Raw genomic sequence first — 27525 nt, 5'->3', positions numbered from 1 at the left:
TTATTGGTCTGTGATGGCAACTGCAGTCGTGCTGCATATTCACAGAGTACATTATATATACTGGTATATTTATGTTTTGATTTTTTTTACTATTATTTACTAATTTTAGCCTCGACATTATTATGTGCATTGTATTTATTTATAACGGAGTCAACGATGCTGAAAGTGAATATAGCTTAATTCTAATTTCAAACAGAGACGAACACTTCAATCGGCTCGCGCAATGTATGTCGCCTTGGATCGACGATTCTACTGTTTACGGAGGTATATTTTGTTTTCCCATTTTGTTTTGGACTTTGTTACAATTTAAATCTCAACCCGCAATACTTTTTAATGTAAACTTAGTCTTACTCAAAACCAGACTTACTGCATATTTTCTGTGCTAATTTAACATCACCTGATTTTTTCTACAGGCAAAGATTTAGAACCAGGTTGTGAAGGAGGAACATGGCTGGCTGTAGCGCCAATTAGTAAAAAGCTAGGATTGCTGCTAAATTTGCCAGGAGTGAAAAAAGAAAATGCTAAAAGTAAGAAAAATTTCATGTTATCTAGAATCTAGATATTCTATAAGTATGGTGTGCTAGTGTGTGTAAATCTCAAATTTAGTGCAATTTTAAAGTTACAGTTAAAATTAACATACTACTATATAAGACTTGATAAACTTCCAGTCCTATAATATAGTAGTATGTTCCTTGCCCCTTGTTAGCATACAGCATGTCGGTATGGTAGAACCATAGCGATCCAAAAAAACATTTTCATCAAAAAGATTTTGACATGATGATGAAAAAAAGCATATATTCCATGCTGCACTGATCCAAGTGTTATTTACTAAATAGCACAAGGTACTAGTACTAAATACTATTTAGTAAGTAAGTATCTACTACTTTCTTTGAGGTATCCCAACTTTTTAGTTTTTTTATTGAAAATATTACAATAAAACTTAAAGCTAGCCTTATCTAACTACATGAATCATGCCCGTGTGGAATGGTGCCAAGAATACTGGCTGTGTATCCGTGCTGGACTGCCAGGCTTTATTCACAATATATCCAGACAAGTTTTCCTAATTTTCCCAACAAGTTAAAATAGGACGACTAATACTATACTACCAACTGGTTCTACTATCGCCAGATAATTCTGCATCATCACTTTAACTTAGTGTAGTAAATCATGCACTGATTTTGTCTTATTTTCAGGCAGAGGTAGAATTGTATCAGATTATGTAAGAAGTGAAATGGCTATGACAGACTATGTTGAATTTATACACGATTATTCTATGCAATGTAATGAATTTGTATTTATGTCGGTTGAGATTGGGTAAGAGTGAAATTATTGCAAAAATAACATTTTTATAAAATAAAATTAGTGTTCTCTACTATGTATTTGTATGTGAACTGAGCATGCATCACAAAACTACTTACTACCTACCCTAGGTTTGAAAATGAAAGTTTTTAGTTTCATAGTACATAATATTGTATGTGTTGCTGAACATTTCTCCTCAATCAGTCAGGAGTTTTAAGGGACCAACTAAATACAACTTTATTTAATAAGTAGACTAAACAAATTATATTCTATTCCAGAAGAACTAGGTCAACGGGAAGTTCTCAATAGATTTTGATTTCCTTGATGGGTCTTGACAGACAGACAACAGTGATCCTTATCACTTTGTTGTGTCTGTCTTTTTTCTCTGGAGGTATGGATCCCTGAAAATATTAAAAACCTTGTTTCAGGAATTTAACAGCCAAAATCAAAACATACAGTAATGCAACTGATGAAATTAACGAATGGACTGACACATACTTAGGTTTTAGTAATTCTCTTCCCGATAGACCCTTGAAGAAAGTTGAAGCTGGCAAGAAATATCTCAAAGATATTTGCAGTAGACTAAACAAAACAAAGGATAAATCACAACTTATTGATGAACTTATTTGTCTACTGAAAAACAAAGAAAGGTATGTACAGTATTATTTAAAGTGTATAGTGTTGGTAGTTTTTTCTTTACTAATATTATTGTGAAAGTTTGGATGTTTTCAATCATTGTGGTGTTGGTACACCACAATGATTGAATTTTTTTTTGCTGGGAATGAAGATAGCTTATTTCCTAAATTAACATAGGTTGCATTTTATCCCAGAAAATAAAACAGTTCCTGCGAGATTTTAGAAACTTAAATCCACATGGATGAAGTAGCTGGCATCACCTAGATATAAATAAAATAAAATCTCTCATTTCTATTGCAAAAGAATATTTTAATTTCTCATAAACATAATTTACTGTTTTTACGTTGAGCTAAATTGAGTACTTATTTTAAGTATAATCTTTCAGACATTTACCAGATGACCAGTTGGAGAGTAGACAACCAAATCTTTATAAAGAACTAAGTTCAATTTTTGTACACATCCCAAAAGGAAAATATGGAACAAGGTATTAAAATAAATTATTACTATAATATAGAAAAGTTATGAATATTTTACAGGCAACATCGGCGCGATGTTGCCTGTCTATCGACATATTTCTAGTGTGCTGAAGAACTTTTCAACCTGGTTCCTCCTTCACCTTTCTACTATTGTACTGCAAGGCATCAGCAAAGTCTGCACCTGTATGTAGTCCACAGATACATACAAAGCTATTTGCCTCCTCATTTCTAATCCGAACTGTCAAGATTTGAAACACGCAACACCCTTCCAGCATCAGTTTTCCCCTGCAAATATAATATGGGTACCTTCAAGTCAAGAGTGAATAGGCATCTACTAGGCAAGTGTGCTCCATTTTAGGCAGCATGATCACTTACCACCAGGTCTGATTGCAGCCAAGTAGTAGTCTATAAATTAATAAATAAATAAAATTGTTTTTTCTTTATTTTGCAGGGCACATACCATTATGCTTCTAAGCAAGTCAGGGCATATAGATTTGATTGAAATTAGTATGAGATCACCTATTGATGATGAAAATCCATATTGGGAAAGGAGTGAATTTCAAATGGACTTATTATAATTCTAGTCTTTAAACTTAGATAATTGTGTATTAGTCACTGCAATAGACATCCTAACGTTTAACTTTATAAGCATTATAAAATTATTTATATATTACAACTGTTATAAATTAAAGATTTATTATTGTTAAATAAATTTTATTACATTTAGTTAGGTTTCATACTCCAATGCTCCACTCTAAACAGTTCTGGAACTACAAAGTCATTGTTTTGTTCCAAAACACAAGCTAAAAACTTGGGTACATTTAAAATTGTACCTGACAAAATGTGTGGAAATTTAGTTTGCTTTTCTTCAGTGTATGTGAACATAAGTCTTTTGCTAATGAAGTCTCCGCTCAAGGAGATATTCCCAACTTCCACATAACCTTTGTGTGAGCTTGAATACATTTCTATAGCCAGCCGTAACGATTCCCACATGTTTAACTCATCAGCTGGAACCAAACTTAATCGAAAGTGGTAATCAAGTTGAGTGTACAACTCTTTAGTTATGTTAATGACTTTATCAAACATTTCATCAAGTTCGATACTACTCTTTGTAGCTATGAACATTTCAACAACAGAACTTTGACTCGCATGAAGTAGACTGTCTTCTTCTATAGGAGAAGGAACATACTGCCTTCCTATTGTGAAATATTTAAGTGGCAATACTTTATTATATAAAACATTTTTAGTGTGATAAGCAAAAAATGAGTACAAGGAACCAGCTCCTGTTAAATGTAATCTGCTATCCGAATCCCCTTCAGTGTCTTCATTATGATGTAATATAAATGTTGAATCAGGGTCAGTATGATCTGTGCCGCACCCTTCAACTACCAGGCTTTTAGCAAAGTCTGGATTTGAAAATTGTATAAAGTTTTTCTGTTTTAACATTTTACTACAGTGAAACTTTGCTCCCAGTTCAAATACAGCTGCATCACCTAGCAAGTAATAGTTCTCATTTGTAGTAAAATGTATTAAGTTACAATCTTTGTCTATTTTTAAGTGATTCTTATTATTGAAAGGCTTTGAACTGTATTCAAAAAGAATATTTCTGCCTCGAACAGGAGTTAGAGGATGTAGAGTGTTGGGTAGTTTTAATGATTCCAGTATAGCCATTTCCTCAGCTGACCATAAAGGTACCTTGAGTTTTTTTATATTTTCTTTTAGTAAGGCTACTTGTATTTTTAGCTTTTCAACACTATCACCTGTTTTTCCTTCTTTTAATAACTTTCCTAATTCCATAGAGACTTCTACTTTTTTCTTGTCTAATTCTGTTTTTCTAATTTTGAGTTCTTCATACACAAACCATAAGTTCTCAAGTTTATCAAGATTAATCTTTGACTGTCTTTTACATAGTTCACTCTTTAAAACTTCTTTCTGTTGTATTCGCTCTGGAAAATCTATATGTGGTGTTACATACACAAAATTATCTGTGGCTTTTGGCCCATTTATGAACAGAGCTGAAGATCGTTTCAGTACCATAGAGAGACATGATTTGCTGGTTAAAATATAAGAAGTTTTATGCATCATTTTCTTCTGTTTTCTTTTTCTTATTTGTGTTACCTTCTAAAACCTCATCATCTCTGTCAGTGATATCTTGCTTATCATTATTCTGAGTGACAATTTTTCGCTTAGTGGGGAGCTTAAAGTTACCAAGGCCCGCAGCTCGCTCCGACTCCTCGATACTATAAGGTTCCAACTCTAAAGCCTTTAACCTCCTTTTATGAACTTTAGTTCTGAAATGTTCTGTCAGTGCTCTATCATCAATAAAATAGCGGGCGCAGTGGAGGCAGTAGTGTTGTGCAGCACCCGCAACATCCAAATTAACGTCCTGATTTAGTAACTTCTCGGCATTTTCTAAAAAAAAAAGCATTTTTATACACATAACCTAAAAAAGCAATACCATGTCCTATCAGTTCAGAAAACCAGGCTTAACTTACCCTCTTTCAGATCCACATCAATTTCGTCAAGATCTTTCTTCCTGTTACGCACGCGCCACCGCTTTTTCAGATGAGTATCACCTTCATGGTATTTTTTACGCTTGTATGGCATAATATGTTTCAAAAGAAAAAGGTTAGAATTCAGAAAGGAAAACAAGACAGAATCAAAAGTGACAGTCCGGTGTATAGTAGATAATCTATGGTCCGGTGATAACATAGAGCGACCATAGAGCACATAGAGATATAAGACACCACAGAGTACATTGGTATAATCCTAATGTTGGTATATAAGACACTCCGGCCGTAGGTAATCGTTCAAGCATATTTGTCAAATTTTACATTTTTTTGAAGTTTTGTTTGATGACGTCATCATCATCATACACAAGAGCAAGTAGCAACGGTGCCTCAGCTTTTCAGTAGATATAAGTGTAGCTTTGATTGTCTATAGGTACCTAATCTAAGGAGTGTCTGTATAGTCAGTAGTCACTGAAAGATTATAAGTTGACTGAGGTTGACTATCTATTAGGTAACTACTATCAGGTACTATGCATTCTCTATTACATTTTTTAAAAGTAATCTTTCGTGCTACTAGGAATTAGGGTAATACAATAAAAACCATTCAGGTTAATTTATTAATATAATATAATCTTACTATAATAAAATTAAGGGAAAATAGTATCATACACGAATAAATACAATACTAGTAATTTTCAGTTTTATTATATTATAAGGGATATTGCAGTATTTACTTTATATATTTTACCGGCGTTAATAATGTGCTGCGTTTAGCAGAAGTATATCTATATTATTCGGTTCAATATAAAATAACTTCATACTAAAGAAAATCTAGTTTTGCTAAAAAACATAAGTGTATTATAATAGTAACTACTGCAACTTCCTTTTTGCTTTAAGTAATAAGAAATTATAAACAATAATGTTAGTGACAGGAATGATTTCAATGAATTATTTTAACATCATAGTAATCATTGGATTACACTCTGGCCATGATGTTACAGTGTAACAATATGTTGAGTTTACATTAATTATTATTGTAACAGCATTTGAAGACAATGTAAAAAAAGAAACGATAATCTCTATAAAAATTGTTGATAGTTAATAACAAAGGCACCAGAGGACCTCCCTGGTTCAACTATAAGTAATAATCTAAAGTATTATCTAGTGAAGGCATACCAAGGTGTGTTAAATGACGCAACGCAAGCAACACGCGTGTCTTATACAAAACTTCACACACGCTCGCAAACAAAAATAATCCAAAATAATAACATCATAGTGCACTTCCGCCTAAACTAAGTCTAATCATACCTACAATGTTAGCTTTCCATTTACCAGGAGTTGCTTGTTTAATTTATTTTCATCTCCCATATTAATAATCATCTACTTTGAAAGCATTATATACATATAACAATATTCATTTTGAAATGTTGAAATACTTTTGAGTACATCAAAAGCTTGATGTTTTCTTTCTTTCTAAATGAATGCCAAGTAACTTGATTATTGCACTATTGCCAGAATCTCTATTTATTTCGATAAAGCCCTAGCACTGGTCAATGGTCATACAATTTCAATATAAATCATCTGAACAAATTTTAATATATTAATAAAGTATTAACTATATTGAACAATATCTATTTGAATTTTAATTTTCACTTATACAATATTTTGCTCATAATTTAGAATAACTTCTTTTATGTATGTTATAATTTAAATAGCTAATAAGTAATCGGACGTGAACGTCGCGACGATCAATCACTATGTACATACACATGTATAGTTATCTATACACCTAGTGGCATATCTAAGCTCTGATGGCGACGAGAACAATGGTAGGTACAGTTGCTTAGTAAACAGTAGCGAGAACTTTACAAATTATGCTACTTTTCTAAATTACTTGGATTAAAATTGCAGTACATAGGTACCGACAATTTTTTTCCTAATAATAATTTAGTGATTTTGCAAAATTAATGCAAGGCGCAAAATTTTTAAAGAACGTTATATTGTATCATTCAATAAATAATGGATCACAAACGTGAAATATTAAGGCTGATCCACACCAGCGCACGCGCACGATCTGTGCACACAATGTGCATCATAAGAACATGGGGACGTGTTCAGTGTTTGCGAGCGGTTCGAGTGCATGTTGTACAATTCACGGCGTGACTTCGACAAGTTCGTGAGTACAACATGTACATAACATGATATACACATTCGTGATATATACGAGCGCACAGCAGTGACGCGTCCATACGTGTTCGATGCGCGTTGTGTGCACGGTGCGTGCGCGAGCGCAGGTGTGAATGCACCTTTATGAACTAGCCATTACTTTGTGATAGAGATTCAATCTACTTGCTAATGCAGGAAACTCTAGTAACAATTTTAAATTACGTAGGTTTTTATTTTCAGTACATAAATTAGTTTAGCAGCCTTTGACAAGTAATGCGATTGAATCCCTACGAATAACAACAAACTATGTATTTATTTAACTCTCTACATTGAATGGTAAGTATATTGTATATTTGAGAGCTAGTATGTTTAAATAGTTTTGCACAGTCCGACACTCCCTATTAACTATACTGATGGACCCAACCACATTTTGTCTAGATTAAAAATTACTCTAAACATTTTCGACACACTAAATATTTTTCAGAGACCGAAATATCTCAATTATTAGGCCATGCTGCTTATGAAAGAAACCCCATTTTATAGAAGAAAAAAAGTAGTCTAATAATGGGGCCGATTCTCTAGTACACAATCTCTAAACTAAACTAAATTAACAGGTCTAAATCTAATGCTATCCTTTTCCGCAACCAATATTATGAAAGGGATAGCAATAGATTTAGACGTGCCATTTTAGTTTAGTTTAGAGATTGTGTACAACGGAATTAGCCACATTATCTATGTTTTTTTACAAGTATTTTCAATCGAAAATGTAAAGAGAATATTGTTAAATGAACAATGGTGACTCTTATTTTATTATCACTACCTATAAGATTATAATTTTCATTAGATACTGCACTATGTCTATAAAAATTGAGTACCATGATGGCTAAAGTGTGGGATCGGTCGATAATAACTGTTACAATCTTAATGTCTCTTAGGACCGGCGCACATCTGGTAAAGCGCAGCGCAGAGCATTTTTCCCTGCCAAACCATTATCGTCTTTAGTTAACATCACCAAGAGTAAAGGGGAAAATCTAACTAGTGTGTCAATTGATTTTCGAAATTATTTCAACATAAGCAAAGTCGATATTGGTTAGGCAGTAAAAATGTTCTGCGCTATGCCTCGCCAAAGCGCCAGCCCTTATAACTGATAGTTAGTTATATCATCGTCCTATCAGCATCAAGGCCCCCTACACGTAGTGCTAAAATGGTCAGGCCTATTTTTGGCCTAGGGCCCAATTTAGGTTCCTTGATTATACCGCGATGTCTGGTGGGTCAATTCTTATATCGAGTGTCGGTGGCACAAAGGCCTTACTATAAATTTTGAAGTTAATAAACGTGATTTGCAAATTAATCTGTCAAATTTCTAATAAGGTCCCTATCGGATAGATTTCAGCTAATTCACGTTTATTCACTTAAAAATTACTAAGGACTCCGGACAAAGGGCGACGACGACGCGTGTATGATTTGTAATACAAGGATATTGTGTATGAAATGATGCCTTACACCAGCAAAATCTACAATTACACTCAAAATCTGTTCCACCGTAGTCACCCAATATCAGGGTATATTTTTGTGCATTTTTGACAAAATTGTGTACAATTGAAATGGCACCTCATTGTAACGAAATAACGTCTAAATTTCCACGAATTAATTATTGCCATTTGTAATTTAAGTTGTTCAGACTTGTTTAATGAACTTTTGTCAACAATTGGTAGTCTTGCTTGTGTAGCTGTCAAACCAGGGAGGCGGGCTGTTCCTTGTATTACAAGACAATAAATAAGGCCTGTGCATATTATCAGAAATTCCTGTCAGAAAAATATTCGTCAGAAGGCACTCTGCTCATATACTTTGTATGACTCTGAGCAGTTAATAAATTAAAAAAAGAAGTCGGACGTACGCTTCTGACATGAGTGAGACAGAACTTTTCCAACAGACAATTTGTGATAATATCCGGCTTCATGTGAGCCGCGTGGGCACGTCGGCGTCGCGCGCGTGAGGTGGTCAATATCGCTTCTCAGTAGTGGTAGTTGGCCACGGCCCGCCATTGCGGGGCGGCGGGTCCCTACATGCCGTAGCCATGGTAGGGCGCGGGCGACGGCGCCTGCGCCGCGTACGCGTACGGCGACGACGCCTGCGCCGCCACGCCCGGCACGTACGGCATCGACGGACCTGGGGACACGGGAACAATTCTAATGAGAACCTCCTTTATTTAAATAATAACATTGAAATAATTTGGTTAAACGTACTCGCCATATTTGTTTGGTTTACCCAAGGGCTAAAATTGTACTTGTGATATGACAGTTGTGTCAGTACGCACTATATAGTCCGTAAAAAAAAGACTCCTCACGCGACATTTTAACTCTATGGGTCAATTGTCATGTCAAAAGTCAATATATGGATCAAATGTTCACTTTTCACAAATAAAGACTAAAAAATCGTACTTTTGACATGAAATTTGACACAAAAAGTTAAATTTGACGCACCAAGCGTGAGAAGTAAAATTTTACGCGTTATACGTCGATTTTATAACATGTGGCATCGGCAAAATTCATTTGTACAGAAAAACGCAATCTAACTCACACTTGAGTAATGTCCCGCCCTTAAAAGTTTTAATTTTTAACAACATGCGCTCACACTCCACTTGGAGCGACAATGGAAAGCACATATCAAAGTCTGGTATTACGGAACTTACCGGCGGTGAGCATAAGCTGCGGCTCCATGATCATAGCGGGCTTGGCTTCCTGCTCCGCGACCTCTGTGCTGCGTTTCGCATCAGCCTCTTCTAACTTCTCCACTTTCGTTGTGAGCTCGCGTACCGTCTGGAACGTGACAGTTTATTTATTTATTTATTATTTAATTAGAACGGCCATAAAGCCAATTACACTAACTAAACTACGAGTACAAACTAACATAAACATACTTACAAAAATTGATAAAATTATAAATTTTAAAAAGCAAAATTATAAATTTTCACAAAAGTGCAAGATCTGACCCATGAGGTCAGCCCATTTGTCAGCAAATATGTCACAGCGAGGGGACTCCTTCAGCAGCGCGTTGAGCGCAGCCAAAGTGCGCGGTATGGGTGACCTGGAACGCGCTACCGTGCGACTAAACGGACTTTTTATATAGAATCTAGACTAGAACTAGTGTCTCCTATGCTACGTCTGTAACTGCCACCGGCTAGGAATACAGAGACGAAAGGCTGAGTTGTATTTTATTTAGTATATCTATTATATACTAGCTAATGCCTGCGACTTCTTTGCCCGCGTGGATTTTCGTTCTTCAAAATCCCTCGGGAACCCTTTGATTTCCGGGATAAAAGTAGCTTGTGTTAATCCAGGGTGTAATCTATCTGCAGTCCAAATTTTAGCCAAATCCGTCCAGTAGTTAAGAGTAAAGAGTAACAAACACACATACACAAACTTTAGCCTTTATAATATTAGTGTGATTAATGGTCTATTGGTCTAGTCTAGAACTCTCCCTCCAGACCTATTTTTATGCATTTTCTGTCAAGAAATTCTTATTAGCAGCCTGAAGTAGGGAAGTTCCCAGTGTAACAAACCTGTGCATCTCTCCAGACGTTGGATTCCCATTAAATCGACTATGAGAGTGCACCTGTGAGGCTGTGTTTATGGATACTTCCATGCAATTCATCTCCTGCATATTTAATACATGTTCAACACACTCAAGTCAGAGTGAATGACTGCACACAGTCCAGTTTTAGTTATTAAGAATGAAATGTCCATGATTTTTTTGTTTTACGGTCGTATTTGATTGTATTTTTTTTAAAGTGCAGAATGTGTTATGACACTTTGTTCAAATAATACAAAACCATCAAAAAAAAATTAAGGGATTACAAATTTTCCCTGTACTTATATCACTGTCTCCAATAATTATTAAATCAAAGTTAATACCTGAATGAGGTAGGGCATAGCGAAGTCCATTATGTTATGCCTCCAGGCTAATTCGATTACTACATCAGGTTTCAACAGGTCATAACACTGGAAAAAATAAGAATTAACTTACAAAAATATAAGAGAATAGACTAAACGACATAGCTGAACGGGTTGTGAAGCTGAAGTGACAATGGGCAGGGCACATGGTTCGTAAAACCGATAGACGTTGGGGTCCCGAGGTGCTGGAATGGCAACCTCGCACCGGAAGATGTGGAAGACCCCCCACTAGGTGGACGAACGACATCAGACGAGTCGCAGGGAGTCGCTGGATTCAGGCGGCGCCAGACCGTGGCGTGTGGAAGACCCTACAAGGGGGACGTCTATCGGTTGATGATGTTAAAAAAATACTTATAACACAAATAGTTAAGTGTGCTTCGATTCTGATAGGTGTTCCACGATACCTCGCAGGTTTGTTCTAAGATACCTGGTAAAGGCAGGCGGAGAAGCACTCGAAGTTGTCTCTCTCGAGGAACCAGTCGAGCAGCTCCTCGGCCACTTCGGGCTGCCGCGACTCAGACGCGTACTCCATTGCGTCCGCGTACAGCGCGTCCTTCTTGCACAGTTCCACGCTCTGTTTCCACCGGTTGTTGCCTGGAAACATAATTAAGGTAAGGGTATCTATTATCTGGATACTAATATTAAGCGTGGCTTAGACTAGCAAGAACTTCTTGCAAGTTATTCCGCAAGTACTTGCAGAATTGTTTACACTACGAGCAATATTGTATGTGTGCATACATTTGTGACTTGCGGCAAGTCCAGCAAGTTACAAAACTTGCGGAAGTGATTGTTTACACAGTAGAAATAGCTTGCGGAAGTTAACTTCTGCAAGTTTTGTTGCTAATCTAAACCTCGCTTTACAAAGTTTGTAAGTTTGTTTGTAGGAAGTAATTTCTGAAACTACTGTAATCTTTAGCTGTTGTGTACAACACGTCGGAAATATCTGAGCACCTCGTTGGAATGCGCTTCCCCGCAGCTCGCCCGTTTTCCAGTCCGTTTTCCGCCTATCCAGTACCGGTGCCAACGCGAGCACTTTGCATGACGTCACTAAGCCAGGTTCTCAGATATTTCCGACGGGTTGCAGGTGTGTGTGGGTGTGCACACGCAAGTGTCATAGGCTATGACGTCATAAAGATTTAATATGGCGAATACATAAACAAATATGAAGAGCAAACAAGTCGAGAAAAAATATTTTGTTAAATACAATTCATTTAGTAATGTGTTTAATAAAAATTGCCAGTTACATGAGATTTTTAGTAATTACCTTTGTATAAGTAGGCGGCGATTCTTCTAAATTCGGTAAGTTCGTGTTTTTCTAATTGTTGCGCCAGCGCAATTGTGTCGAAGTTGTCGAATGCATCTATCGATGTTCGTAAGCCCTGGAGAAAGAAATCGTAATATTATTATTTAATTTTTGTTGCACACAACACAACGTAAACATATGAAAAAAACATACAAGAATCTTAATCTAATAGTTGTATCAGACCATCATTATCAGAAAATGACCCTCTTCGTTTTTTTATTTTTTTATCCATCCAGTAGTTTGAGCTGTGCGTTGATAGATCAATCAGTCAGCTTTTCCTTTTATATATTTAGATTTGAAAATTGATACACAACTCTCTCAACTGTCACTACACTATAAACAGACTTCTCGCGAGCGTAACGAGCTCGACGTAATATTTTGATTGATTATCCCGTTTTTTTTTGTGATTACATTTCTGCGATACACTTTCGAGCTCACCTGGTAGTCCTCTTCATCTATGAGCAACGAGTTGAGAGCTTCGTTGACAGCCTTGTTGTTGAGACTCTGCACTGATCGCAGGTACGCCTTCACGAGCTGCAGGTGGCCCGCCTTGGTGAAGAACGCGACCGCTCGCGTGTGGTCCATGCGAGGCGCCAGCACCAGTAGTAAGTCATTGAGTAGGAGGGGCTTGTAGTCCAGGTAGAATTGAATTGCTTTGTAGTAAAGCTCCATATTCGCCACCTGTAAATATTTGAAGTTTTTATTTAATGTACGGTTGTTATATTATTTATAGCTGTTGTAGTCATATCTAGGTTCGCAAAGGGTCATACGTTGCAGTCCTACTACCTCAGAAAGTTATGATGAAAATGAAAAATAAATATAAAATTATAAACTGCCTGACTATTATGTAACATACAACACACCCAACTGAAAAAGATTCACAGTAATTCTACCCAAGCATATTGGAGGAAGAGTCCAGCCAGTAGGAAACCTTTTGCTGTCTTATTTCGTGGTTTAACGACATATTGTATTGTATAAAACTGGTACATACCACGATTAATTAGGCGATTTTAAACTGCCGATATTACGCCTCAGTTGCATGAGTCGGCAGTTAAAATTCGCCTAATTAATCGTGGTACATACCCGATTTATACAATACAATTTTGTTGTTGTACGCCAGACCAGGTCCGCCACAAGAGATGTCAATTACCTTGGTGATGATGTCTTTGAAGTGTCCCTCGCGCCAGGCCTCTGTGGGGTGCTGCATCATGGTGAGCGCCGCGTTGTCGTACTCCTCGTACTTGTCATACAGGAACACCAGCTCCGACCATAAGTGTGCGTGCTCTGCTGCGCGGAGAACCTGGAAAAAAGTTTATATTGAACTAACAAATAAATATTAATAAAATCGTGACTATTACCATATATTTAAACTTAAAATAGTAAAAAAGTAAATAGGAAGTAAAATAACAGACTGTAGGTACCTTTGGTATGTTAACTCGCGACCAGAACAGCTCCAAGTGCTCGCGCATCTTGACGGGCTTGTATTTGGAGTAGAGGATGGCCAGCTCCGTGAACATGCCCATGTGAGCCCGCTCCAGGCCCAGGGCGGCTTCCAGCAGGCTAATGAGCTCGTCGAAGTGGCCTCGGTCCTGACACAATTATGTTAACGCTATTAATATACAGAAAATATATCTTTATTAAAAGAAATCCATACTATATATATACATAATATTATAAATGTGATGAGTCTGTCTGTCTGTCTGTCTGCTAGCTTTTCACAGCCCAACAGTTTAACTAATTTTGATGATATTTGGTAGAGTTAGCTTACGTCCCGGGGAAGGACATATACTACTTTTTATTCTGGAACATCAAAGAGTTCTTTGGGATTAGGATTTTTAAAAAATTAGTGTTTTACAAAACAGACTCAACCGCTCCGCGCTACGAGCTGGGTCCCTGTGAAAAAGGACACCGGATGGGTTCGAAACTACTCGAGCTCACGCCGATTAACTCCGTGAGTACAGCCGGGATCAGCTATATTTCTTTCTATTCATTTGTTTTATTTATTTCATAAGTTTTTCTTAGATTTTTTAAAATTACAAAAATCGAAAGAAATAATATTATTGTAAATTATAAGGCAATGGGCAGGGCACATAGTTCGTACAACCTATAGACGTTGGGGTCCCAAGGTGCTAGAATGGCGACCTCGCACCGGAAGACGCAGTGTTGGAAGACCCCCCCACTTGGTGGACAGACGACATCAGATGAGTCGCAGGGAGCCGCTGGATCCAGGCGGCGCAAGACCGTGGCGTGTGGAAGTCCCTACAAGAGACCTATGTCCAGCAGTGGACGTCTATTGGTTGATGATGATGATGATGATGATGAAATTATAAGGAATCGTCACCTGGTAGTAGTTGATGAGGTCCTCGAGTTCGTCCGCGTGCACGACGATGTGCAGGCCGCACATCTGCGCCAGGCGGAACTCGCCCGCGTCCACGCACGCGAAGCACACTTCCTTCCACGTCCGCGTCGAGTTCGCTTTGCGAGCGCTGTCCACAGCACCTAGCCAACAAGAACGACCATTTATTCATCCATCGATGCATCAACCTGTATGCATTCCACAGATATGCAACTAGCGTGGCCCCCTCAGTCCCTCTCGCTCAAGCAGAGGTACTTACTTGTGAAATGTTATTCCGTCTATTTTACGTTCGCTTCGGCTATTGTAGCCTAGTATACTACAACCCACCATTGCACAATAACTTCAAAAACAAAAAACAACAAAACGAATCAATTATTTATTTACAATACTTGAGTCAACATAACCTCACTTCACGTTGGTTGTTTCCAAATACTCGCGTACAAATACATTTTGGCAAACAAAAAAAAGTGGCCATGGTGATAAGGACAAAACATAATCATTCTGTCACGTTCTTATAATAGCTTAAATGCATTTAGCTATCTCGCTCTAACAGTAAGTCACAATAGAGCTACTTCTAATAGTCCTTGTTCTAAGATGCATTCACAACTGAACGTTGGCTTATAAAGAGCGCGTCACCACACACGATCTTTAACCTTCTCCCGCCCCCTTTATCGCCGATCCAAAAGGCTGGAGCTCTTGCTCTTACGCTACTGGTACTAGGTCACTCCAAAGCGCAATGCAACGGCCATCGGTTTTGCGATAAATCTATAGAGCGTACTTTGATGTTTCTCAGAAATTCAAGTCACAATGAGCTCTATATAGATCTCGGTCTCACACTCTAAAAGGCTAGACAAAGCCGCGCTGGCCAATTTAAAGTTTGGAACTTTGTTTTAATTTTAATTTTAATAATAAGGAACACTTACAATATACATATTCTACATTTACCACATGACATACTAACTATAACACACACTGATATGTATATCGATGACAAGTGAACACAACATTTGCGATTTTTGCGCCAAGTAAACTTAATATGAAGGTAACTATGACGCAAACATGCCTATCTATCGGTATTCTGATATGCCTAATATTTCAGAGAGTATGCCCAAGAACTTTTTATCTTCGTCCCTTACCTTTCTACTATCGTACTGCAAGGCATTGAAATTTTAAAAAGTTGGAAATTTTGTCCTCAAAGCAGCAGTCGCCGATCTTCTGTATGTCAGCGTGATTGGGCTTCAAGATAAACTCCTTGAGGTAGGATGATAGTTACTTAGTTGTCAATGTTATATGCATAAAACTTACCTTGGAATTCCTTGAGATGCACCAATGTGATAGCTAGGCGCGCGAAATTGCTGACATTGTTGTACAGCAACTTGGCCGCGTTGTACATTTTGTCCTCGAAGCAGCGGTCGCCGATCTTCTGTATGTCAGCATGGTTAGGTCCGGAGATGAACTCCTCGAGGTCAGCCAGGCGCCCGGTTCGCGCGTATGCGTAGATGAGTTCCGATTCGATGTACGATTCGCGTGCTTTCTTTCGTGCCATCTAAAAGGGGGATTTGGGAATTAATGGTCATCAGATCTTCCCTACGAAACATAAAAATTTTTTTTTAGCGTTCTTCGAATGAAAGGTAAAAAGAAGTTTTCATCTATTAAAATTTAATATGGCTGATCGTCGCCACTGAATTACTTCATTTGTTGTTAATTATTGTGTATGTGATATCTGGTTTTTTCCTAGCTTTTTTAAAATAGAGATCGCAAGAGAGAGAGCAAGCGAGCAGGCGGGTCACCTGATGTTAAGTGATTACCGCCGCCCATGAACATTTGCAGCACCAGAGGAACTGCCGATGCGTTGCCGGCCTTTCAGGAATTTGTTGGTCCACCCCCTTGAATAACCCCATCTTTTAATCTAGTGGGAACACCGCCGATGGGAGTTGATTGATGTGCGAGGAAAGAAAGTTCTTTTCATCATAATATTGTTAAATTAATATGCGAAACAAAGTCTAGGATAAGAACACAATCTCATCTATACATATTTTTGTTTTTTAAAAAGGGAAACTGTCTCAACAGAACAAAACTTTAACAGGTGGATCAAGAACTAAAATTATGCAAAATTTCTTTGTAATGTCGAATCTCTAAAATTCTTCCTTAAAAAGCTAAGGAAGGGTTTTAGAGATTCAGCTCGAGCAAGCTGGGTTAATGCGCCAGTTTATAACTTTGAATGGACGAACCTGTAAATACCGCACGAGGTCATCCCAAGACTGCTGTTTGGACGCCGTCTCGACCACGTCGAGGTACGCGGACGGGTCGTCCGCCTTGATGTACGAGTCTATGGCCTCCTTGACGAGGCCCTGCTGCAGCTGCGCCTTGGCGAGTTGCGACCACACGCCGGGCTCGTTGCAGCGTTCCGCGAACTCGTACGCGCGCTTGAGGTCATTCACTTGGTCGATTAGAACCTGTAATACAAATGACGTGTTACAACTTTTGGATTTTTTTTCAACAATTGGCTATGACTTTTAGTATATAAGCCAAGAAGTTGTAAAGGCTCTTTTCGATGATTAGTTGCAATATTTAAAAAAATACCTTTAAACTTAATCATAAAGGTATGAATACCAACTTGTGCAATCCACTATGATTTTTATTAGTGGTCAAAGTTTACTATACTATATCCGCGGAAAGAAGTTAGTATAGGGCTCATGACAAAGGTCTTAGTGGACGCTAACTATTTTGATACACCAACCAATCACAAATAAATCTATGTTTTCTAATTGATTTTCGAATGTATTTTGAAAACATTTTCGACTTGAATTTCAAATGTTTTTTGAAAAAATGTTTGTGATTGGTTGGTGACTCAAATTGGTTAACGCCAACTGAGATTTTTGTCTTTATCATTTGTATGGGATTACGTAACAGAGAAAGCGCTACACTAACTTGTTTGTGCGGATAGAGTATAGTTAGTTTTGTACAGGATTAAATTAGTATCATTTCCAATCAACTTACTTGAATAGCAGAGGTGTTGACGTCAAACTTCTTGAAGATAGCGAAGGCCTCCTCGTAGAGCTCGTTGTTGATGGCGATATTAGCTATATCCGGTGCGTCATAGTTGTCCAAACGGTTGATGTATTCCATCACACGGGTGCGGTCCGCCTTTATAGCTGAACAAAAACATATATTCTAACATATGGAATAAGCTTAAGGATGTGGTTATGTCAAGTTCTGTCAACCAGTTCAAGAATAGATTAGACAAACACTTGGAAAACTCGAAGCACTTCTGATATAGACGCATCAGCGAAAGCTGCTTAGTCTAATAAATAATAATTCTTTCCAAATATCACAAGTTTTCTACCTAGTTAAAAAAATTATGATTGCCCAGCCAAAGAACGAATTAAAAAGGAAAAAAAACAACATTTGAAAATAGCACTATAAAGCCAAAACATATATTGTAGCCAGTGTCACCCCATTCATCTAGATATGTTCAGTAAAATTATGTTCTATTTTGTACACACCTGTCAAAATGAGCAAGTTCTGGAGATTCCTGTGGTCAGAGAACACGGAGTTGTCGAGCACGATCTTCTCGAGTAATTCGATCAGTTCGTTGGGCAGGTCGGCGGTCATGAAGGCTTTCACTGTCACCGAAATGTCTTCAGGGTCTTGAGTTTCTGAGAGAGCTGTTTGCACTACCTGTAGTAATAGAAAAATTTATAAATATTAAAATGTCAAATTTAATAAGACTTCTGTAAGCCTCTAAAGTCTAATCATCATTTTTTTTAAATTTATTAGTAGCGCTTGGCTGCAATCAGACCTGGTGATAAGAGAAGATATCTATACACTCTTGACTTGAAGGTACCCATATTATAATTGGAGGGGAAAACTGATGGAAGGGTGTTCCAAACTATAGCAGTTAGAATAAGAAGTGAAGGGGCAAATCGCTTCGTACGTATCCGTGGAATTTCGACTACGTACGGGTGCCGGCTTGGGCGATGCCTTGCGGTACAATAATAAAAAGGTGAAGGCGTGACCAGATCGAAAAAGGTTTAGGGTTTCAAAAATCGCATGGGAATTTTTGGTTTTCCAGGATAAAAAGTAGTCTATGCCAATCTCCAGGTCTTTAACTAGAACCATGCAAAAAATCACGCCAATCGGTTGCTCGGTTGCGGCGTCATTGAAGGACAAACCAATAAAACAAAAAAAAACACTTTCATTTATGATATGGGTAGTGATGACATAAATATAACTCCTTACCTGGTCGATTAGTTGTCGCTTGAACGGGTTGGATTCAGACAAAACCTCGAGCCAGAGGTCCTGGTCGCGGCGCCGCACGAGGTACCGCGCCTGCGTCTTGAACAGCGAGTTGTCGTTGCAAACTGCGATCAGCTCGCGATCGCACTGCCCGCGCTCGTACGCCACGCACGCCAGGTGAGGGTCGCGCTTCTCGCAGTAGCGGCCGACGACGCGCGAGTCGTACCTGTAAAGTACGATTTTTTTATACTATGACAAGTTATGGACTAATAGCCAGCGCGTACCAGACCTTTGCTTATTTGTTATTTTATAATAGCTGAAAGTTTCTCTGCATATTGTCCCCAACACTGGTAGGAACGTTTGTTTGGATCATGGTGGCTTTGGGAGATAACAAGTAATAAAGGTGTAAAAAATCTTACGTCAAAGTATACAGTCAATTTTTTTTATATTTTCTTCAGAATAGTATTACAAATCACGTCACGCATTGCCAGACAATTAGTATCATGGCAACCGCCTGCCAGACACCCTTAAAGTTTAAAAGTTTATCACTAATCACTTGAACGCTCAAACTTTGACTGCAAAAGTCTGCGTGCAGTTTTAGTAGTAGGCATTCATTGTCAACTACACACCGACTCAGTCCAGTCGATCGGCAGTTGCATCAATTGCAATAGAACTGCATAACAAGCTAATTTTGCAGTCAGTTTGTAGATTGCAGCAAGTTTAATGGAATCATTTTGATTTTTTTAAACTATAGACACATGCTTGATCACAATCACACCTGATGGGAAGTAATGATGAAAAAAATGATTTGCTTCTTGTCAATTAGAAATAATATGCGATCTATTTATTTTATAGAAATTTCTTTCAATGTTTTTGTCACTTACCATTGATTTTCCTTGAGGAACCGTTCAGGATTATTGTTGGAATCGATATAGATCTTTGCGAGGGCATTGTGCGTCGCTGGCTCGTTGCAACCCTCGTGGACGCGGGTTTCCAGCCATGGGAGGAGCAATTTCAACCTAAAAAATGTCAAAACTTACAAAACACTGAAATAAATATTTATAAATATGAATAAGTAATGTATTAGTTTTCCAGCCAGGCCTGACAGAGCTGTGCAAACAAGTTTGACAGTGTTTTTATCCTTTTTTAGGGTTCCATGCCTCGAAAGGAAAAAGGCAGATCACTTTGTTGTGTCTGTGTGTCGTATCTGTTTAGAAATCTACAGGGTACTTCCCGTTGACCTCAAATCATGAAATTTGGCAGGTATAGCACAAGTAAAGGAAAAAAATCGAAACCGTGAATTTGTGGTTACATCACATAAAAAAATGTTCATGAATAAATAATTAGTCTTTTTAATTTTCAATGTGCGATTACTGTAACAAGTGGGGTATCACATGAAAGGGCTCTACCTGGACATTCGTTAACGGATCTTTATTTATTTTTATGCATAACAGTTTTTATTTATCGTGCAAAATGTCGAAAAAAATATCCGAGTACCGAACCCTCGGTGCGCGAGTCTACCACAAGCACAAACCTAGTCACAGGCAGCGTGTTTTGTTCCTTACCTATTCCTCTTCTCGACCTCCGCAACCAGCTCGTCGGTGGAGAACTGTCCGCGCACGACCAGTATCAAGTTCTTGATGATATCTTCCGCGCAGTCCACGTCCAGCAGACCGCCAACGACGACGGGCAGGCGAGATGGGTTCACCTACAGAGTTACAATTTGAATTCAAATTTGTGTTTATCCATACTTCCATACTAATATTATAAATGCGAAAGTGTGTCAGTCTATCTGTCCATCTGTCTGTCTATCTACTCGCCTTTCACGGCCCATCCGTTCAACCGATTTTTACGAAATTTGGTACAGTGATAGCTTGCATCCCGCGAAAGGACATAGCCTACTTTTTATCCCAGAAAATCTATGAGTTCCCGCGGGATTTTGAAAAATGTAAATCCACGCGGACAAAGTCGCGGGCATCAGCAAGTTTTAAATAATTTTTTGTTATAAATTTAATTATATCCACCATTACATTCAAAGTTTACTCCTGTGGCTTTGCTTGGCTAAAACATAAAACCTTTTTATTCCCTATCCCATCGGAATTAATAAAAATCTGGCCGTAGGTTTTGTACTGCACATTATAAAGGGAAAATTTCCTCAGAGCAAAATGATGAGTTGGGACTTTTGTATTATATTTTGATAATCTCCGTAGCAGTGTTTCTAAAGTTACCAGTCGAAGAACATCAAAAACCTTGATAAGTTTCTAGATGGTTTCTTGTTTCAGTTCTTTCTAACCCAATAACAAAATTAACTATAGTACGCGATAGGTGGAGATGGCAATCGCGGAGGTAACGCCTCGCAGTCTCACAGCCCCCCGGCTAATCCGGTGCGGGCGAGCGCGGGTCACATGCGGGTGTTGGGGGGATTCCCCCTGTCTCATGCCCCGATTGGCATCTCAACCTGTCGCGGACTATAAAAAGAAATGCATTTCTCTCATACCAGCTATTGAAGCGTTAGTCAGCGTTAGCGTATGTACTCACCTTTTGCACATAAATCTCGATGTATTTCTGGAGACTGTTTCTATACAAGTAGAGCACGAGGTCGTGCACAAAGTCGAATCTGTCGCAAACGATGATAAGAGGCAGCTGGTCGGGCAACTTGGCCTCTTTGAGGAAGTTCTTGACACGCTCAGCGTTGTAGCAGTTGGACTCGCGACATATGCGCTCGACTTCTTTGATTTGACCGGTCTTGCAGGCGGCCTGTGTAAACATAACAAATTATTTTTATGATTGTGTTTAACCTAGAAATCAAAGAAATCCATACTAATATTATAAATGCGAAAGTGTGTCTGTCTGTCCGTCTGTCTGTCTGTCTGTCTGTTAGCCTTTCACGGCCCATCCGTTCAACCGATTTTGACGAAATTTGGTACAGTGATAGCTTGCGTTCCGCGGAAGGACATAGGCTACTTTTTATTCCTGAAAATCAAAGAGTTCCCACGGGATTTTCAAAACCTAAATCCACGCGGACGAATTCGCGGGCATCATCTAGTTTTTAAATAATTTTCAATCATCATCAACCGATAGACGTCCCTACATTATTCCTGAGTGACATAGGCTATATTTTATTTTCAAAAAATTAGAGATCCCTACGAAAATTGCAATAATGTGAAAACAATCGGTTCATCTGTGAGCTTCTGTTGTGTGCGCTGCGTAAATAGTTACAAGTCACACGAAAACAATATTCGGTGGAATTGTTCCTCTTATTAAACAGCTCTAAAAGTCCGCGATAACATATTACTATCTTTTATGGTAGGCTCACAATTACCATTTTTATGATTTTCAAATGGGGTCTAAAACAAAGCTTTACTCTTGAAGGTGTTTTTACTATCTTAGTATCAAACTCATAGTATTAAACCTTATCAAAATAAAATTGTTCTTTCTTTATCTCAAGTATTTAATTTAGACCAAAATTGCCCTTTCTATTACTTCATTTAGAATAATAGCTTACATAATAATTGCAATTTTTTTTTTGGATTATTTTACTTTGACAACAACCACAACATTTTTTGACAACATTTGGCAAAATAAAAAAATAAATATTTATTATTATTATTATTATTACTAACCAATTAAAGAAATCATCGAGTAAGCATTGGACGCGAATGACACAATTCTCATATTACTTTAAACAGGTGACCTAAGAAAAAGACATTTAAATAAGATTTACAACATACCTGAATGTACTTGAAGTGAACTTCCGAATCCTGACTGAAGTTGACAATAGAGCCGAGGAAGTAGAATAGACCCTCATAAGTCTTGAAGCTCTCAAACAACTCGATCAATGACTTAGTGGTGAGTTGCTCGTGGTACTTGGTCGCGATCTGTACGCAAATCTGCAAGTTCTGGCGGATGTTGGCTTGCAGCATTGCTTTGAGGCACTCTAGGGAATCTTCCACTGAAAGCGTCCCGAAGTAGCTGACGAGCCAGTCTGCTGATAGCAAGTGGGTGTGTACCTGAAGAAAATACATTTGAAATGAATAATCAGCAACAAGACAGAGAATCAGAAAACAAAAGTTTAAAAATTCACTACAAACTACAGCGCCTATAACTTTCCAAGCATACCTAAGAATAATATAATGTGTAATTCGAAAAACCGCATCTAAATAGGCCTGGTAATTAAGCCGAAAATCATATTGATTGATGCAAAAGCGTATTAAAATCGACCCAGTAGATTTTTGGAAAACTTGTGTATCTGATGCGAAACATGCATTAAAGTAGACCCTTTTCGGGAAAATTGTGATACTGATGCAAAACATCCATTAGAATTGACCCAGTAGTTTTTTTGGGAAAATTGAGATACTGATGCAAAAAACACATTAAAATCCACCCAGTACTTTTTCGGAAAAATTGTGATACAGATGCAAAAACCCATTAAAATCAACTCACTTCCTAAAGACTCCTCTAGGACTAGGCAACTACTCACCACAGCGCGTTTGATGTCGTACAGATCGGTGTAATGCTCGAGCGCGCGCTGCAGCAGGCCCGCCTTCTCGCACAGCTGCGCCACGTGCGCGCGGTCGTAGTGCGTGAACATGCCGTTGCCGAGGATCGCGTCTGCCACTTGCGGCGCCGACATCAGATTCATTTCCAGCAACCTGCAAACAATAACACATTCTTTGACACGTACAGGTGTACAGCAAGGTGCTTGGGTAACTTAGTAATTTTTATGCCATTTTATGCCACTAGTATTATCTAGATTCTATGCCATATTTGTACACTTATTTTATTATTGTATTGTACTATGCCGATCTGACTTTCGTATGCGCTTGTATAAGTCTAAATCGAAAAATAAATACAAATACAAGTACAAATCATAGAATGTTTTCAAGCAGCAGGTAAATGTAGGAGGGTGTGACCCACATCCCACATCCAGAGCTAAACAGGATAACCTCACCTAGTCTGCAAAGGCCCCTCTTCAGGACGGTTGTTCTTCAGCGCGTCTAGCAGGAAGGCGGTGCATTGCTGCACCATGTTCTGCTCCATGAACACGTCCACGATCTGCTGGATATCAGCCAGGGGAGGGTCCTCCGCCACCAACATGCCCGCGAAGCCAGCACCTTGCTCTGGGTTGGTGCGCATCACCGAGCGCAGCAGATAGATGTAGTCGGGCGTGTAGCCCACCTACAAAGAGCAACATCATTTTTAGAAGAAATTCTCCTCAACGCAAGACACTGAAATCGTCCTATTTGAAATATCCAGGATGATGTTTCACCTCTATCTTGTCACAATGTTACAAAGTGGCAATGTGAGGGGGAAACAATTCAATAATATGTAATACATTTTAAATTAAGAAGCACAAAAATTTATGAAAAGACTAACTAGCTAACAACTATTCAGCTAACAAACACAAAATCAGGCTTGAAGGACCAAAGGTAAAGAACTAAACACTTTCCTAACACAAATAAGTAAACGAAAGGAAACTATACCTTACCTTCTTAGCATAGAGCACAATTTTCTGGAACTGGCCAGTCTCAGCAAAGCACTGTATGACTTTGCTGGCGACATTGGCCCGCAAGTACACAGACAATGCGAGGGTGAGGTCCACTTGTTTGACGAGGTCTCCCAGCTCTTCCGAACACTCCAGCTTCTCCTCTTTGAGCCATTTCTCCAAGAGTTGTTTACGACCTGCAATGAAAGAAAAATTCAGCTACTGTTTGCAATATTTTTTTTACTGCTATATTTTTCATAAGGTACAAAATTGTCTATAAATTTATAGCGATATCAATACAGGTTACAAAATAATCCACAGTCAGGATAGTAATCTCCAGTACAGAATTGGGTATTTGCCTACTTTTGAATTTGATAAATATTATTACTTTATTATAAACTACAATAAAAATAATGACGTACACTGAAAAAAAATTTAAAATCCAACAAAGATTTACAAAGTTACAGGCATTTTAATTTTGGAGTGGGAGGGTCTTCTATCCCTTTCTCGCAAAACGAAAATTTGTATGAAACCGCACGAAGCTACTATGTCATAAGTAGGTGTGACGTCAAACTGCTGTATCGCTATCTCTGTCTAATCAAAAATATGCTATAAACGCTTATAACTTTTTTGTTATTTGATCGATTTAATTAGTTTTTTCAGTTTACGTCATTATTTTTATTCTAGTTTATAATAAAGTAATAATTTTTTTTGAGTCAAATACCCAATTTATGATAGAACCAATACTGCGTAACTGTAGGGTCTGGGAAGAAATCCATATCTCTGCAAAATTTACAAATTTGCAGGATAACTTACTTTCGCATTTCCAAAGGGGTTAATTAAAGAATATAAGTTGTTTATAAAATAATAATATGTACATTGTACATAATTAAATTAAATTTAGCTTTAGCCTGGTCCAGCAGAATGCCAAAGTACTGCAGCAGAAATCTACCCCTGTAATGAGCATTTGTCAGTTTCGCCTTATCAATATTAGTATGAACTATGCTTAGCTACAAGCTCACCCTGCAAGAGCACGGGCCGGCACAGCTCGAGCGACTCGAACTTGTTTAGCTGCGCCTGGTCCAGCAGGATGCCGAAGTACTGCAGCAGCGGGGAGGTCTGGCCCGGCTGCGTGGGCACCTGCTGGAAGCGCTGGATGGTTTGCGGCGTGCGCAGGATGCCGCGCGGGGCCATAGCTGCCACCTACCAAAACAAAAAATTTAAGATAATTTTACACCCTTTTCAAAGTTCATTTACATAGGTCCAGTAACAGTAACCAGACGAGCAACCGCCGAGTTTTTTGCTGGTTCTTCTCGGTAGGAAAGGCATTCCAAACCAGTTGTAGATGCATCCGACGATTCAAAAGTAATTGTGAAAGTTTACTTGAATAAAAGTATTTTCATTTCAGTAAGACAATCCTAGAACCCAACTGAAAACGTTGTTAGCATAAAGCATTAATCAATATTTACTGAAGTTTTAGTGGTATAAGTAAAATTGTAAACAAACTATGTATGTTACGTAGAGAAATAACAAAATTGTATCTAGAAAATTAGAACAATAATTATACCTTATTTGTATGTTTGTTTTTTTGGGACAATTATGAGTTTATCGATGTATTTTTAACCGAGTTCTAAAAAGGAGGCTTTCAATTCGGCATGTAATTATCGTTACGCGTATGTACACCGATTTTTTAGAGATTTCTGAACCAATTTGCGTAATTTATTAACTTGGAGAAATTTGCGACACTGTTCCATAATTTTTTTTGGTACTGCCTATCTAAGTTGTATCTAAGTTGGATTCAGGAACTGTTGATGGTGAATTGATATTGTGGGTACTGAGTACAGACTATCATTGATCTTCGGGTCGCAACTCCTCAATCCTGATGCTGCAAATAACTGCACGAAGCTTTGGGGACTTAAAAAAATAACTGAAAACAATTTTGATTAAAAAAATGGTATACACTCACTTTAGCCGCCTCTCCGTACTGGCCGTTAGTGAAGAGCATGTTGAACTTCCTAACAAACAGCTCCTCGGCACCAGCCAAGTTGTTCCTCACGGCGAGGCGCAGCGCCAGCTCGGGGTTCTGTAGCACCGTGTTGATGTACGGCACTATGGAGTCCTCTTCCACCGTCACTGACAGAACTTGGCCTTTTCGGTTTACGCCTGTTGGAATTTTGACGGTATAAAGTTGACACCTCTTCATACAAAAAGACTAAAGTTTATATTTATTGGCAAAATTACATTGAATACTTAGGAAAAACTTTCTAACTTCAATATCGAAATTGGTCTGTCTCGGACAGCAGATTGTGTGTAGTTGTGACAAAAAAATTTACTGTAAAGGCGGAAACAAATTATCGGACACGGCTGACTGCCGCAACTTATAGGTATCTGGATAGTAAAATATACACTGAACTGTGCAAACTATTGAACGTAAGTCGCAAATAACTTGAGCACTCGGATGCCCGATCGTATATCTGTCGCGGCTGCCAGCCGCGGCTTACGGACACGTCCCATAGTTTGTTTCCGCCTTTAGGCGTCGCGTCATCTATTGGAATTGGCAGGGTAGAGCGGAGAAAACCAATCAAACTATTGAGTTACCACGTCAACTTTCAATAATAATAAACTTTGGACATCTCACCAATAATTCCTCCAGTGGCCTCGTGTGGAGCGGTCACGAATATGGTATCGGAAGAGATGCGGTTCATGTAGATACACGTCCCGGTTTCGATGTCGTACATGTGTATGTAGCCGTACTTGGTGATAAGGTAGATCACATCGTACTTGGGCGACACCTGCATCGCCACTGGGAAGTCGTTCTGCGCCTCGGCGGGGAAGAATACGTCTACTGCCTTTTTGGGGAATGGCTGGTTGCCGGCTGGGGTTTGGCCAACCTCTGTCAAATAATAGAGCATAGTTTTAGGACGCTTATTAGATGCTAGGTTCTGTTGTTAGTTTTGCCAGTCACTAGTGTGACTGACGGTTAATCTACCCCATTTATTGTGATGACTGATGTTTACATGGCATACATATCTGGATAATTTTCTGTTCCTTCAATCCTCAATAAAGATTGACGAAGTTTCGTTTTGCAAGATGAAGAGAATC

The 27525-nt window shown here is 38.4% G+C and overlaps 4 protein-coding genes across 6 annotated transcripts in view; 1 reads left to right on the top strand and 3 right to left on the bottom strand.

Annotated features, from left to right (window-relative positions):
• The first annotated feature begins 3 nt into the window (after positions 1–3).
• Positions 4–3123, top strand: Tango2 (transport and golgi organization 2). Of its 2 annotated transcripts, XM_069500941.1 has the most exons (7): positions 4–31; positions 62–264; positions 414–527; positions 1194–1314; positions 1728–1949; positions 2321–2419; positions 2863–3123. In XM_069500941.1, the coding sequence occupies exons 2-7, from the start codon at positions 123–125 to the stop codon at positions 2987–2989; spliced, it is 825 nt and encodes a 274-aa protein (XP_069357042.1). In that variant the 5' UTR covers positions 4–31; positions 62–122; the 3' UTR covers positions 2990–3123. The 2 variants fall into 2 exon arrangements, with proteins under 2 accessions (XP_069357042.1, XP_034827635.1); XM_034971744.2 differs by lacking the exon at positions 4–31 and having other exon boundaries at positions 43–264.
• On the bottom strand, positions 3089–4496 carry Slimp (Seryl-tRNA synthetase-like insect mitochondrial protein). The gene has a single exon (XM_034971733.2). The coding sequence runs from the start codon at positions 4494–4496 to the stop codon at positions 3135–3137; it is 1362 nt and encodes a 453-aa protein (XP_034827624.2). The 3' UTR covers positions 3089–3134.
• Positions 4486–5042, bottom strand: LOC117985062 (zinc finger protein 593 homolog). Its single transcript, XM_034971753.2, has 2 exons — positions 4907–5042; positions 4486–4823 (listed from the first exon to the last, which is right to left on the bottom strand). Exons 1-2 carry the CDS (start codon positions 5016–5018, stop codon positions 4486–4488), a joined length of 450 nt encoding a protein of 149 aa, XP_034827644.1. The 5' UTR covers positions 5019–5042.
• A 488-nt stretch (positions 5043–5530) lies between these two features.
• The window catches only part of Chc (clathrin heavy chain), a 31033-nt gene continuing 9038 nt past the window's right edge, over positions 5531–27525 (bottom strand). For both annotated transcript variants that reach the window (XM_034971712.2, XM_034971713.2), the window contains exons 6-29: positions 27062–27316; positions 26390–26586; positions 25446–25626; positions 24427–24620; positions 23890–24116; positions 23419–23590; positions 22670–22948; positions 21477–21695; positions 20504–20646; positions 19823–19957; positions 18942–19164; positions 18206–18380; positions 17700–17854; positions 16931–17155; positions 16005–16245; positions 14685–14842; positions 13765–13932; positions 13494–13643; positions 12782–13024; positions 12305–12419; positions 11468–11634; positions 11002–11088; positions 9780–9906; positions 5531–9256 (exon numbers count right to left, since the gene is read on the bottom strand). In XM_034971712.2, coding sequence (XP_034827603.1) covers positions 9150–9256; positions 9780–9906; positions 11002–11088; positions 11468–11634; positions 12305–12419; positions 12782–13024; positions 13494–13643; positions 13765–13932; positions 14685–14842; positions 16005–16245; positions 16931–17155; positions 17700–17854; positions 18206–18380; positions 18942–19164; positions 19823–19957; positions 20504–20646; positions 21477–21695; positions 22670–22948; positions 23419–23590; positions 23890–24116; positions 24427–24620; positions 25446–25626; positions 26390–26586; positions 27062–27316 — 4343 coding nt within the window. In that variant the 3' untranslated portion in view covers positions 5531–9149. The remainder of the gene's footprint in view (positions 9257–9779; positions 9907–11001; positions 11089–11467; positions 11635–12304; positions 12420–12781; positions 13025–13493; positions 13644–13764; positions 13933–14684; positions 14843–16004; positions 16246–16930; positions 17156–17699; positions 17855–18205; positions 18381–18941; positions 19165–19822; positions 19958–20503; positions 20647–21476; positions 21696–22669; positions 22949–23418; positions 23591–23889; positions 24117–24426; positions 24621–25445; positions 25627–26389; positions 26587–27061; positions 27317–27525) is intronic.

This window comes from Maniola hyperantus, chromosome 9 (assembly GCF_902806685.2).
Source record: "Maniola hyperantus chromosome 9, iAphHyp1.2, whole genome shotgun sequence".
NCBI lineage: Eukaryota > Metazoa > Arthropoda > Insecta > Lepidoptera > Nymphalidae > Maniola > Maniola hyperantus.
Note: the sequence above shows the minus strand (reverse complement) of the source record. Positions and strands in the feature narration are given on the sequence as shown.